Raw genomic sequence first — 15,670 nt, forward strand, 5'->3', positions numbered from 1 at the left:
TGCGAGTCGCAACGGTTGAATTTAAATTGTTTATGGGGGGTGTTCTTACAAAGTGAGTTAGCCACTGGATGGTCAACGATCGTTAACGAAGCCAAACTCGAGTAATTCACTAGAGTCACCGGTCCACTTTCAAATAAAGTCCACTCTTGGTCGCCTAGTTTTAGAACATTCATAGGCACAGTTAAATCTCCATTCAAGTCACAATATATTGGAACTATGTTTGACATGATTTCTGCTTCAATGAGATACGTAGGCACCACAACGACTTGATCATGTTCAACGTAAGCTTTTCATTATTTCAAACTGGAAACTGGACACATTTTTTTTAGGAGACCTCCAACAATTTCAAAAAGGAGACTGTTGCTACAAGATTGAATATCGGAGACTGGGGCATAATTTTTAAAGAAAGTCATCAAAAAATTTACCAATGTTGTTCTTAGTCACCAAATTTATGAGACATCACTCCGAGTTGATTTATACATTCGTATTAATTTTTGTACATGATATTATCTTCAGTGTATATATTTAATTTTATTTGTCTTACATTCCATTAAAAAAATAAGAAAAACGAGATTTTTGTTTGATATTTTTTAAGTTTGAGTGGTCCGCCCGTCAGTGTGACTCATTGATTTTTCATTTCTATTATTTTTCTTTCAAAAAATATCATTTATTGTTCAAAACATATGTTTTACGTCATAATTGCACGAACTACGCATATCTGATTCTCATTTCAATGAGATACGTAGGCAGGCCTTTGAGGTTCAGTATTCCTTATTCAAAAAAATATACATTATTTTATATTTTTGACTTGATTGTGCCAACACAATTAAAGTTCATATGAAAGAATAAGTGATACAATGGAGAGGACTGACTTCGTGGTAAATCATAGAATCTTTTGGTACGTCTCATTCATATTTTTGAAACTTTTGAAAATGTTCTCTTGCATGCATTCAAGATAAGAACAAAATTAGATTCACTGTTTCATGTGCATTGGGTTGTTAGTTTTGAATTAAATTCAACTGTATTGTGTTGTGATCTAGAACTCGACCTGAATGCTGTTGAGGCAAAATCCTGAGTAATGTTTTATTTGAGAAATGATTGCAGGTCTTCTTTGTCCCGTTTGTGTCTTTCAAAGCCTATCAAATGACATTAATCCTTAGCATGTCCCCACTTTTAGCTTTAAACCTTTGGACAACCACATTTTAGCCTCTATCATTTTTGAGTGCTTCTATGCACTGTCCCTCTTTTAGCCTGACTTTCTTGAGCGCACTGATGATGTGCAAGTTATAAAAAAAAAATCAAAGTTTAAATTTGTCAAAGATAAAAATTAATAAAAAGCCCTACATGATTTCATTTTTAAATGTTCTCACATTATTGAAATTTTACATGAAAGTCAAGCCTATGTTATCATAGTTGCATACGTTGAACATTTTTCTAAATGTGAGTGTATTTCACAAATTGTTCTCTAATCAAAACATTTTAAACATTGGAAAATTTAGACTTTCTTTATGGTGAGAGAACTTGAAGCATGATGTTAAATTTAGTTCAAAGTCTTTGATGACATAAGAATTACCTTGAAGTCAGTTTCAGTTGAAAGAGAAAGCATTGTGATTTTTTTTTTGTGCAAATATTGTTAGCACTAACTATCAGTTAAAACATGTTTCATTATTCAAAAAATAAACGAGGTCAAACAAACAATGAGCTCGCCACCACACAACCAAATCTACTCCAGCAATCGGTGGGCAAACGAGCTCAAAGTTCCGATTAGACCCAACAATCATTGCCTTACCCTCGTTTCTTCCTTCTCACACTGCTACTAGTGAGGAGCTCCACACTCAGATGAATCGAAACACCAAACAACCACTGACAAACGAACCCTAGATCTCACCACCAAAATTCCACTAGTCGATTTTGGTACTGTTCGAAACTCCGACCAGCGAGCTCAAGCTCACACGACCAACAAATAACTTTTTTCACACTCCCGTTTTGTGATTTCTTTTCCCATTTTATAGGTGTTTTGGTCTACATTAACTAACAACAAATCAGGTCTTTATCAGTCCTTTGTTTCAGGTGAAAGTTTCTACTCCGACGATTTCTATTTTGTTTTCAAGTCTATTTTACTTTTTACTAGTAAGAATGGCTTTGGAAGTGTTGTTTAATTTTATGAGATTATTGTTATTTTGATGGAACTTCAATCTCATTGATTCTTTCCTATTGTACTTTGTTTCCTACATTTTAGATTTCGATAGAAAAGTTAAAGCTCAACTCAACAAGTTTATTCTTCGTAGTTTTGTCAAATTTGATTAAGTATTACTACATTAAAAGTATTACTACATTTAATGTAATAATAATTAATCAAATTTGAAAAAAAAATATAAAAAATAAACTTGTTTAGTTGAGATTTAACTTTTCTATCGAGATCCAAAATGTAGAAAATAAAACACTATAAAAAAATCAATGAAATTGGAGCTCACCAACAATTTCATAAAAATTAAACAGTATTGCAAAAGTATTCTCGACAATAAAAAATAAAATAGACTCAAAAATAAAATAGAGGACATTGGAGTAACAAACCTCACCAAAAATAAAAGGTTGATATAAACCTGATTTGTTGTTGATAATCAGCGCTGACCAAAAAACCTGTTGGTTGCACAAGCTTGAGTTCGTTGGTCACAACTTCGAGCAGCAACTAAATGAAACAATGAGGTTTAGGTAGTCAGATCTAAAGTTCATTGTCATTTGGTTGTTTGGTGTTCCGATTCATCAAAGCGTGAAGCTCCTCGCCAGTAGCAGCAAGAGAAAGGTAGAAACAAGGGTATACTACACCAGTTGAATATGGTCGAAGCCTTGAGCTCGTTTGGCCATCGATTGCTGGAGTAGGCTTGTTGGGTGTTGGCGAGCTCGTTGGCTGCTTGAGCTCGCCGGACCAGTGAAAAAAATGGGGTTGTGGTATGGTGGCTTGTGGTGATAGAGCACTGATGATTTTGGTTTGCTGGAAACAATAAGGAAAATGGAGAGATGGATCTGGGTGGCGGCGTTATAGGGGAGGAGATTTTTTTTTAGGTTTTCCCAGTTTGGAATTTATTCCTCCTAATTCTGAAAAATATTTCACCACTCATTTGCTTTGGGATTAAGCATGAAGTTAAATAGGAAATGTTAAACCATCTTTGTACAATATTATGGGCTCAAATTGTGTGCTCAAAACTACTGACTAATAAAATATGTGTATTTAATTATTTATCTGCACTTTAATATAGTCCTAGACGGTCCAAAAAAAAAACCAAAATAAATATTAATAAATATAACGAATATCAACAAATGTGATGAATGTAATCAATGACATGAAAAAAATCAATTTAACAAAAAGGGATGATTTAATCAAACTAAACAAATATTTTGAACATTTTCAATATTTGTAACCAAAATAAATATAATCAAAATTAACCGATAAAAATCTTAACATTTCAAAAAATAAAAAGGATTATCAATAAATTACTTTAAAATTACAAAACATTCATTTTGAACTATTTAACAAATAAGAAAAATTATTTGTTAAAGAACACTATGAATTTGTGCGAAAACCGCTTCTGTTTTCCGCTTTTGGAAAACTATGGATTATTTTGTCTAAGCAGTGAATGAAATTAGATGCAATTAATATATGACTTGCTTGCCTTGTTTATTCAGGGTAAAAGTCATAGATTCCCTCTTAGACTTGTTTCGAAAAGTCAGTTACACGCTTAAACTATTATGACGATTTATTACACACCTTTACTACTTAAAAGTGATTTTATTTACCCCTAAAACTGATGTGGCAAAATAATTAAAATAAAAATAGGTGCGTCAGATTTATTAAAATAGACAAAAATTAAAATTCAATTAGATCTCACCTCACTCTTCACATCTCTTCTTCTTCTTGTTCAACCCCACCCTTTTGATGAATCACATTTTTCTCCTCTTTCTTTAAGCAAAAATCTCTCCCTCTTCCTTGTTCGACTTCTTCTCAGCTTGCTTAGCAAATTACTTATTATCAATCTAGGTTTTGTGGGTTTTGATTTGTGTTTGTTAACAAAAGATTTCTTAATGTCATCAACGGGATAAAATTTTGGGGGTTTCTTAGCCACTGCAGCTATGACGTTTTTTTTTTGAGAGAAACGGAAGAATTTTCCACTCCATAAATCAGCTCCATGTTTCGATTAGTGTTCTTGCCGGCCATTGTTAAAATTTTCATCTTATTGTAATTTTGCTATGAAGAAAATATAATTATTAGAAATTTTTAATAATTAATTGGAGATTAATTAGTTTAAAATATAGTAAACAAAATAAAAGTTAATTAAAAATAAAAATAATATATTTTTTAAAATTTTTGACATGGCGCTGACCTGACATTGATGTGGCAGCGAGTGTAATGCACCACATATTGTGAGAGTGGTGTTACACGTCTCAGGGGTAAATAAATTCACTTTTAAATAGTAAATGTGTGTAATAGGTTGTCATAATAGTTTAAGCATGTAACTGACTTTTCGAGATAAGTTTAGGGAGGAATCTACCTTTATTCAGCCAAAGAGAGAATATTCTTTTGTCCCAATTTACGATTTTTTTTAAAAAAAAATTATAATCTAAATCAACTTTTAGATAGTTATATGATTATAAATTATTATTTTTATTAAAAAGAAAATAAGAATTTAAAAATAATTTATTTATAAATTTAAAAAAATTGATAATATTTTTGATACAAATTAAAAATAAAAGTGTGACACGAGATAGTGGGAATAACGGATTTTAAACACGAATACACATTATGTCATTTTCATTGTAATAATAGCTGTCTTGAAGTAAAATTACTTACCCCACTTCCATATATGTGTCGTTGTATTGTATGCTACTTTTCTCCTATCGAATGTGACATTACAAAAGTTGGTTAATAACAACAAAAATGGAGAAAACATTATACAGTAAAAGAAAGTCATATCTATCCAATCTAAAAGGTCAAACTTAATTCCTATATTTATGTTCTTATCCAAAATAGTTCAATTGGTGGGTAATTTGTGAACTCGTGAATTGGAATGACCAAATATAATAAGTTAACATGAATTGAGACGGAGAGAGTGTGATGCCTGAAACCTCGGTGTTTAACTGTTGATAGTTGGCAATCTCATCGAAAAAACTTTTCGATTGATATATTTCGTAATAATAGAGTTTAAGATTGCAAAATATAAGTATAATACTTATTTGTTCCTTTCGAAATAAAATGGAGCACCTAACAATGCATCTTCATACATCAAGAACTACGAGATCACCCCTTTCATTCTAAGGTAACGGAGGGATCGTACCATTCGAGCTGTTTTCTTCTTGATTCGAAATTGAAATGGGAGCAGTTGGAAAAAGGATTTTAGAGTCCACTATTTATAGTTAGATCCTAAGGAAGAATCGTCCTAATAAAATTTATTAATGGTATATACGTCATTGTAGTTATGAAATAATTGACATTAATTTTGAGACCTTCTATAAATTTGATTTTTGATTAATTTTGACCCTCTAGATTTCCTGTATATGCCATATAGATGGTACATAATATTTTTGCCTTCATTTTAGAAAGAGAAAAAAGTACTTTATCATATACTTTTTTTTTTATAAAAAAAATACTAGTTTCCTACAAAGATGTACGTATATGATATGGATCCAAACATTATCATTCATTCCATTTTGAATTTTAGTATTAATTATGAAGAACAAAAATGTCTACATTCACTATTTTGGCTTGCTCCCCTACCCCTAAAAAACCCCTTAATTATGCCTTGTGAAGGCTTTCAACCATAGAATGTGGATATAACAATTCTAAATTGAAATAATAGTTTTTGTAATTAGTAGAGCGTTTTAGGTACTTTACTTACTCAAATACAGTGAAAGTGAGACATGAATTAATTTCGACCTTATTTTTCTTTAGATAAGTCTTGAGATAGCTTTGGACTTATATATGCACTTTTTCAAATCAAGAAGATGCTAACTATAATATAGAAAAATCGTACACCAATCAAAAATAGAAAAAGCGCATTTTTAATTTGTGGTTAGAGATATTAAAGGTCAAAAATGTTTCAGAAATAGTCTAGCTCTCTATCTTCACAAGACAAAAATAAAATTTATGTGTATAACATCATCATCTTCAGACTCTACTTATAAATTTACGCTATTATGAATTTATGATATATTGAGAAAATTTTCAAAATGTCAATATTTTAGCATTTAATAGGATCCCTTAGGCACATTTTCAATATTTATTAAATTATTATATATCTAATTTATGTATTTCTTAATTTGTTTAATTTGAAATAATACAATTATTTAATAACAGAAGGGAGAAAATCAAGGGAGAGAATATTTTTAAAAAAAAAGAAGGGTAAATATCACTTAATTTTCTCATCAGTTACATTTTTAAAGAAAACTCAAACGTGTGCCTTTTTCGCAATGTATTTGGTTTTCAGAATTTCGTAACCTTTTTTAAATCGTATTCATTCCAATATGTATATTATTTGTATTCATTATAGTTTTCATGTTGTATTTTGTATAATAAAACTTGTATTTTTTTTAAAAATTAATTTGTATTCATTCTAGTAGTTATGCCAAATGAATCTATAGTTTCTTGAGAAACGTATTTGTATTCATGTATTTTTCACTGTGTATTTATTTTTTTCTTCAAAATCTTGTATCCTTTCTTAAGTCATATTCATTCCAATATGTATTTAGTTGTGTTTGTATTCATTCTAGTTTTTATGTAGTATTTTGTATAATAATATATAAAATACAAAAAACAGTTTGATGAAAAAGTGAGAATGAAATATAAAACTGAAATGGAATAAGTGAATATTTGTTGCAATCATTCTTAAATAAAATACATAACTAGTTAACATACCTTTAGAATGAATACAAATTAGGAACAATAACAGATTTATAAACTATGCAACATGATTTTTGAATGAATACAAATATTAATAGCTTACATACGGTTTTGAATACAAATTGAGAAAGGATACAAAATTCTAAAAAAAATTATAAAAGCAAAACAAAACAAACCAATAGGAAGTTGTTCTTCCTATAAATAAAATACATATCTAGTTAACATACCTTTGGGATGAATTCAATTTAGAAACAAATACAAGATTCATAAATTATGCAACATGAGCTTTTAAATGAATACAAATATTAATAGCATACATACAGATTTGAATATTAATTGAGAAAGGATACAAAATTCTAAAAAAAACTATAAATACAAAACAAACTAATAGAAAATTGTTCTTCCTCAACTTTATCTTCAACAAGTTTTTCGAAATCTTCAGCACCCAATTTTGGAAATCAAAAGATACTTGGTGACAATGTGTTTACCTTTATTCTTGGGTGAAAAATATTTAGAAGGAATTGTGAGATTTCTTGAACAAATTGGAGGAAAGTAGAAGAGGTGATTTTCGCAAGAAAAGGAGAGAACAATGGTGAAAAACTCAAGAGAGAGAAATGAAGAATTTGGGGTAAAAACCTAGAAAGAGGGGAAATTAGTTAATGGGAGTTTTTCTTTTTCTTTTTCACGTATAGGAGAGTAAAATTAGTTGAATGTGGGGCCTGATTTGAAAAATAAAAGGAAAGAAAATCAATTATATTAGGATACATTTTATTTGCTAAAATATTGACATATTGACATTTTTAATAATTATTTTAAAGTATAGATATTTTTAATAATTATGTTAGAAAGTTTGACTAGTTTGCTAATTTTCCCAATATTTAAAGGGGGGAGATGCAGTTTTTTTGATAGAACACCATTCACTTAATTATTATTTCTAATGAGTCATGATGGAAAATATGTTAGCTGGTAAGAAGATATGTTTTTTTTTTTGGTATTAATGACTCCAATATGTTGACATCAAATGCCACTCATCAGATATGGATTCAAAATTGTAAATTAGTGATTTTATTTTATTATATAAATATAATAATAGATGTGAAAGTAATATAAATATTGATTAAAAATGTATCTCACCCAATAAAAGTGTGACAAATTGTCACTTTCCTCCAGCTGCTTTTCATTACACAAAAGCAACCAATCCCCCAAGAGTTAGGATAGTACAAGTTAGTGCTGGCTGATGTAGGTGACTTCAATGCATTAGTGTCAAATGGGTAAAAAGATTGAATTTAGACAGGTTAAAATAAATTAAATTAATAAATGAACATATTATTTATTTTTAAAAAATTACTTAGGCTAAAATAAGCTAAAAAGTGAATCATAACTTAATTCGTTAAATTCTTATTAAGTTTTAAGTAATTTTTTTGCTTATTCTTTTATAACTTTTTAATACCTTATAATTTTTTGTTCTTTAATATGATTTATTACAATGATTTGTGTTTAGTACTTTATGGAAATATTTCAATAAGATTTTTCATAGTAAGTTTGAGTTGTATACTACCTCAATTTTTTGATGAAGTGAAATAAATTAAGCTAATAAATAAACACGTCGATAACCAATACAAATTCAAACAAGTCAAACAAATTATATTTTTTATCACTTAATTTTGCTATCTAAAGAAACTTCACTTGTGGTGGAAGGTTTAAATAGATGTTCAAGAGAAGTTTAGGAGAAAAAATTGGCAATCAGCAACAAGTTTCTCTAGATTTTTCTAAAGGTTTCTCATATAAATGAATTTAAAGGGGTCATTCTCACAATTCACAGATGTCCCAAAATGGGGTGTTAGTTTTTTTATTTCTCATTCAATATATAATTTTAAATAATAATAAATGAATAAAAAAAATCTTTAACATCAAACTAACAAACAACTTTTTATTATGTCTATATATTTCGTATTATAATATAAGACCCATAAGTCATGCTATAAAAAACATAACAAATTATGTGATTAATACTGAAAACAACAAATAACTATTTTTGTGATCTAAGTTATATGTCCATATCATAATATCCCAACCTTATGCTGATAGAGTATAATGTATTTTTCTTTTCTTTTTTAAAACAAAAAAGAATACACAAACCAACACATATACTCTACTCTCCCACATTTTCTATCATTTTTTTTCTCTTAAAATGACAGAAGTTATCCTAAAAGATATAACATTAGCTTTTGAACATTAATTATTTTTTGAAAATTACCACACAACTTATACGACAACTTAATTGCTACAAAATTTATATTGTACGAGGTAAAAGTTCTCTAAGTTTATATTGAGCGAATCAAGTCTAGATTTATAAGAGTATTTTGATCCACAATTTTTTTTTTTGATGAGAATAAAGATAAAAATAAAAAAAACCATCAAATTTGAGGACAAAAATTAAAGATTACCCCAAAAAGAGATAATTTTTGCAAAAGTTTGATTTAAAGATGGCAAAATCAGTCCAAAAAAGGTGTAATCCGGCCCATTCATCCGAATTTGAAATTAGAGAGTTAATGGATTCGACCCAAAATTATCCATCGAAGAATTGGGCCTAAGCAAGTATAACCCGACCCGACCCAACACAACAAAGCCAGCTAGATGCTGACCTGGACAATCCATGACGTGTTATTGCTGACATGTCACCTTCTTCTTCAAGCTCCCCTACGCTCAAATCTCAACCCCAAACACCACTTCGCCGTCGGCCCAAAGCCATGAAACCCCCAAAGAACCACCACAAACACCACTCTGATCAAACTCCGATCCTAAAACTGAAACCCAATAGACCCATCACAGAGATCTTATGGGTTTCTCTTGTAGCCACATGCATTAAGTTCCTTCTAATCCCAGCTTATCACAGCACAGATTTCGAAGTCCACCGTAATTGGCTTGCTATAACTCACTCCCTTCCTCTTTCTCAGTGGTATTCTGATGAAACAAGCCCATGGACCCTCGATTATCCTCCGTTCTTTGCTCATTTCGAGCATTTTCTTTCTTTCTTTGCCTCCCTTGTGGACCCCATCATGGTCCATCTTCAGCATGGTCTCAATTACAAATCACAACCCACAATTCTTTTTCAAAGACTTACTGTTATAGTATCTGATTTTGTGTTAGTTTTTGGTATTTATAGATTGACACGGAATTTGGGGTATAAAGAGAGAGTTTTGATCTGGGTTTTAGTTATTTTTTCGCCTGGGTTGATGATTGTGGACCATTTGCATTTTCAGTATAATGGGTTTCTTTTGGGGATTCTTTTGATATCTCTTTCAGCTTTGGAGGAAGGGAAGGATTTGCTAGGTGGTTTTGTTTTTGCAGTTTTGTTGTGTTTTAAGCATTTGTTTGCTGTTGCTGCTCCTGTTTATTTTGTTTATTTGTTGAGGCATTATTGCAGGGGTGGGTTGATTAGGGGGTTTGGGAGATTGGTTATTATGGGCAGTGCAGTTGTGGCTGTTTTTGCTGCTGCTTATGGGCCTTTTCTGTATCACGGACAGGTAAATTTTGCTCTTTTCTGCATTTGAAAGTTCTGATCTTTGATTCTCTAGTTAGTTCCCTATATGAATCACATGTAGAATTAGATGTTATTTACTCGTGTTCTATTGTCTTGGTTTCACTAGCAGAAAGATTTAGTTCGTCAAGAATGCATTGATATTTTTACCAATACGTCTAGAAATAAGATGACATTTATGGTCTTAGAACAACAACAAGCAAGGCCTCAATCTCAATCTGGTTCGATTCCTGGGGGTATAATTAAAACAGTAATCTCTTGCTTTGCAGTTTACAGTGCCTTCTTGGTACTCTATTAATGAAATTTATCTTACATTGTAAAAAAAGAATAGTTTGATTCATCTGTATGAATCCTCACAAACCATGTAGCTCCATTTAGACTTGTAGGCTCGTAGAATATTAATAAAAATTGCTCCAAGGTTATGAGTTGCATCTAGCTAGTAACAAAATTGTAGAAACATCACGTTTATTACTTAAATGTACTTTCTTAAGTTTTATTGTTTTCGTTCTTTTCATTCTTTTAGCCTGTTTGCTGATGATGCTTAAATCTTCGGCAATTAGATAACGTTGTTTCAAATTTAACCTTGGCTGATCATAGTGGTTGTTTCTGTTTATTGAATGGTATGATGAAGTATGAAATTCATTGCCTGTGTGCTCAACCATCAAGTCCTGACAATTTGTCACCTGCTTTCAATCCTGTCGCAGATACAACAAGTGTTCCATCGAATGTTTCCATTTGGTCGAGGACTCTGTCATGCTTACTGGGCTCCGAACTTCTGGGTGTTCTATATAATTCTCGATAAAGTGTTAGCATTTTCGCTTGTGAAAATGGGTTTCAGCATCCAAACACCGACAGCTTCATTCACTGGTGGACTAGTTGGGGACTCCTCTCCTTTTGCTGTATTACCTAGAGTAAGCATACCCCATTCTTCTCGTCATCCAACATATGCTGTGTGTGTCTTGCTTATTGACAATAACTTCGTTAACTAGCTCACTGATCAGGAATCTTCAAATTCAAATGCATGATAAAAGAGTTATCTTATTTTGAGATAAAATATGATAAAAGGAGTTACCTTTCAGCAAATAATATTTGTTAGAGAACTTGTGAACAGCCCATGCTTACACAGACCTCTATATATTGCAGGTCACCCCCATGGTTACCTTCAGTATTGTTTTACTTGCAATAGCCCCATGTCTTATAAAAGCTTGGAAAGATCCCCAACCAAGGATGATTACTAGATGGATAGCCTATGCTTACACATGCGGCTTTATGTTTGGCTGGCATGTCCATGAGAAAGCTTCACTTCACTTTGTGATTCCCCTTGCCATCATTTCGTTGAAAAGTGTGGAAGATGCAAAACACTATTTCTATTTGTCCATAGGTAATTCACTTTTTACTCACTTTTTAGTGGTGATTGACCTCTCAAAGTCATCTGGAAGGCCTGAATTTGTATCACAGCATGATTTATGTGATAAGTCTTTTACCATCTCAATTAGCAGAAAATTCATATTTATATCTTTCTGTATAGTTCAGTCACTCTTCTGTATGCTATCATCTTCTAGAAGTTGTTCCGTAATTTGTGTTTCTTATATTTTATTTTTGCTGTGAATGGCTCATTTTACATGACCATACAAAAAGCAGAGCTCTTTCAGTTGGAATTAAGGGTGTGTTTGGTATGAAGGAAAATGTTTTCCATGGAAAATGTTTTCCTAGAAAATGTTTTCTTGGAAAACAAGTTGATTTTTGACTTATTTTCTCATGTTTGGTTGGTGAGTAGAAAATATTTTCCGGAAAAGATTTTTAGTGTTTGATTTATGAATGATTTTTTTTTTTTGAGAAATATCTTTTATTTATACTAGGGTAGAAAATATTTTTTGAAATTGAAAATATTTTTTAAAAACAAACTTAAATTTTTTTGGGGGTGGGGTGGGGAGTGGTAGGGCGTGGGTTGAGGGTAGGGGTGAAAAATTGAAATTTTGAAGTTGAAAATATTTTTTAAAAACAAACTTAAATTTTTTTTGGGGGGGATGAGGGCTGTAGGGGGTGGGTGGGGTGGGGCACTGGTAGGGGGTGGGTGGGGCGGTCGAGGGTTGAGGTGAAAAAGTAAAATTTTGAAGTTGAAAATATTTTTTAAAAACAAACTTAAAATTTTTTTTTTTGGGGTGGTAGGGGTGAAAAAAATGAAATTTTGAAATTGAAAATATTTTTGAAAAACAAACTTAAAAAATTTATTTTTGGGGGTGATGGGGGAGTGGGTGGGGGGTCGAGGGTAGGAGTGAAAAAATGAAATTTTGAAATTGAAAATATTTTTTAAAAACAAACTTAAATTATTTTTTTGTGGTGGGGGGGGGGCTGGTAGGGGGTGGGTGGGTGGGGGGTCGAGGGTAGGGGTGAAAAAATGAAATTTTGAAGTTGAAAATATTTTTTAAAAACAAAGTTAAATTTTTTTTTTTTGGGGGGGGGGGGCGGGGGCTGGTAGGGGTGGGGTGGGTGGGGGGCTGGGTAGGAGGTGCGTGAGGGGGGGTCAAGGTAGGGTAAAAAAATGAAATTTTGAAATTGAAAATATTTTTTAAAAACAAACTTAAATTATTTTTTTTGGGGTAGGGGTGGCGAGTAGGGGGGGGTGCATTTTTTAAAAACAATAAAAAAATTGAGGGGGGGGGGGGGCGAAGGTAGTGGGTGGGGGTAAAAAATAAAAAATTGAAATTAGAAATATCTTTTAAAAATATTTTTTAATATTTTTTTGGGAGGGGGTGGGGGTAGGGGTAGAGGTGAGGGTGGGTAAAAAAATTGAATTTAAATACAAGCTTTAAATTATTATTTTTTTGGGGGGGTTGGTTGGAGGGTAGGGACAAAATAAATTGATTTTTTCAACAAAAATGTAATTGTAGTTTGAAGTTGGAAGAGAGTTTTGGTCTTTTGGAAAATGTTTTCCTTAAGTTTTGAAGGGAAGTCATTTTCCTTAAATTTGAGGAAAATGAGTTTGATTTGGAAAACATTTTCCAAAACATTTATCCCAACCAAACATGAGAAAATTGGAAAACATTTTCCGGAAAATGTTTTCCTTCATACCAAACACACCCTAAGTGTTACTTCCAAGCACCATTCTATTATTAATGTCATTATTTTATCTCATAAATCATCATGATACTGCAATTGGTCAAAACATATTTTCCAAAAATGCTGGCAGTATAGTTTATCATTACCATGATGAATCAGTTATACCTTGCATAATTGCTAGGCATCACAATTAAATTCCACTGGAAAATGTACAAGAATTTGGTTTATCTAGAAAACAACTCGAAGAATTTGGTATTAAACCAGATTGTGGCATACATGATTTGTATATATCTACTTAAATCCCCATTTTTGGTTTTCATGCAAAAATATCTATGACCTTGCTAACGTCCTTGATGTTTAAGATTGATTTTGCGCAGAAAGCTTTTCCTATTTTCTGGTGTAACTGCTCTTTTGTGAGAAGTTATTGAGAGACCTATAACTATTAGGATAAAATAAAGGTTTGTTAAAGCAAAAGTTAACATGAGAGTTTCTTAACTAATCTACTTGGACTAGAACTGCGGAGAGGATTCAACAAATTCTTCTATTCTGCGGTACAATTAAATCGGCCACTGCAGACAAATAGCCTTTTTTGGTGTGTGTGGATAAAACACTATAGTCAAATGGTCTTCAACCATGGAATCTAATCCTTGAGCTAGTAGAATCACATTAAACGATCCTAAGACCAGGTTGACATCAGTTTCTTTCTCTTCATCAAAAGATTCATGATTCTATCCTATCATTAACAACATTTTGATCCTCCATTTTGATTTCACTATTATGTTGCAGGAATTATACCTGTGAGTTTTAATTGCACGAGATTACCTGAAATAACCAGCTTTAAGTTTTATCATTTCCTTTTCCTTTTCCCTAGATAGAAGATATAGGGAGCTATCGATTTGCTATGAGTCTTTTGTTTCTTCAGAAAATCAAAACTGCAATCACCATTGGAATATGGAAAAACACATTAGTTTTAGTATTGTTCCATCAGTTACTGTATTAATAGAAGTGCTCAGTAAGTAAAACCTATGTTGCTTGGACTCTTCAAAAATGCCAACGGGTGCGTGCCGGATTCACCAAAAGTAGTGTATTTTTGAAGAATCCGAGACGGGTGATGCATCAAAAGTGAAGAGTCCGCACAACTAAGAGTAAAACTCATTGTGTTCAATACTTACCGTATGTTGGTTAGGTTTGTTATAGTGTGTTTTGAGCTATCCATTTTTACACCGTTGCCTCAGGTAAATCATGTCCGACCTCAAAATTATCCTTATTTAGTTGGGGGCTCTTGAAATCTTTGCAGATAGGGTATCTATCAATATTACACTACTAAATTTCTTCCTTTGCATACTATTTTTGTTACTATTGTTGTTGTGCTGCTGCATCTCCTACTTTTCTTCCTCTTTTTCTGGTTTCGCACCACTCCGTAGCTTATATTTCCAGAGACTAACACGTAAACCCTGCTGTGCATGCAGTGTCCTGCTATTCTCTATTTCCGTTGTTATTTGAAGCCCAAGAGTATCCAATTAAGGTTCTCTTACTGCTTTTACATGCTACACTGATGTGGATTGGATTCTCCTCTCATTTTACAACAACTCATAGAAAAGCAGCTGAAACTGAACAGACGAAATATGATAAAACGAGGTTCATCGTTGGATGGTTTGGGAAGTTATACTTGCTAGGTCTCGTGGCCGTTGAGATATATGGACAATTTGTTCATCCTATTCTCTTTGCTGAGAGGCTTCCTTTCTTGCCTCTTATGATGATCAGCATATACTGTGCATTCGGAATGATGTACTCTTGGATCTGGCAATTGAGGCAGATTATCAAGTTACATTAACACAGGTAGCTTTCAAATGCAACCAGCTGCTGCTTATATATAAGATAGAACTCGATACATGTAGCTACAACAACAACATACCCAGTATAATCCCACAAGTGCAAACCTTACCCCCCCCCCCTACCTTTGTGGGTAGGGAGGCTTTTCCAATAGACCCTCGGCTCAAAATGAAAAGTTATCGAAGCATGGTTGCATTGGATACGTGTAGTAGCTAATTCTAGATCGGCTTTTGTAGTATCTTGTGTTAAACAGTTTTGAGAAACTTTAATTATGATACCAATGTTTATTAGATGCTAATTAACTTGTATCATAGTTGTTAATGTTCATTTCTTTTCTTAAAAGA

The 15,670-nt window shown here is 32.0% G+C and overlaps 1 protein-coding gene across 1 annotated transcript; it reads left to right on the forward strand.

Annotated features, from left to right (window-relative positions):
• Positions 1–9,531: 9,531 nt before the first annotated feature.
• LOC125820770 (probable dolichyl pyrophosphate Glc1Man9GlcNAc2 alpha-1,3-glucosyltransferase) lies at positions 9,532–15,411 on the forward strand. The gene is made up of 5 exons (XM_049500202.1): positions 9,532–10,419; positions 11,138–11,344; positions 11,577–11,814; positions 14,963–15,332; positions 15,372–15,411. The coding sequence occupies exons 1-4, from the start codon at positions 9,568–9,570 to the stop codon at positions 15,325–15,327; spliced, it is 1,662 nt and encodes a 553-aa protein (XP_049356159.1). The 5' UTR covers positions 9,532–9,567; the 3' UTR covers positions 15,328–15,332; positions 15,372–15,411.
• The last annotated feature ends 259 nt before the right edge of the window (positions 15,412–15,670 follow it).

Source organism: Solanum verrucosum, unplaced genomic scaffold (assembly GCF_900185275.1).
Source record: "Solanum verrucosum unplaced genomic scaffold, falcon-dt-bn FXZP01000020.1, whole genome shotgun sequence".
Taxonomy (NCBI): domain Eukaryota; kingdom Viridiplantae; phylum Streptophyta; class Magnoliopsida; order Solanales; family Solanaceae; genus Solanum; species Solanum verrucosum.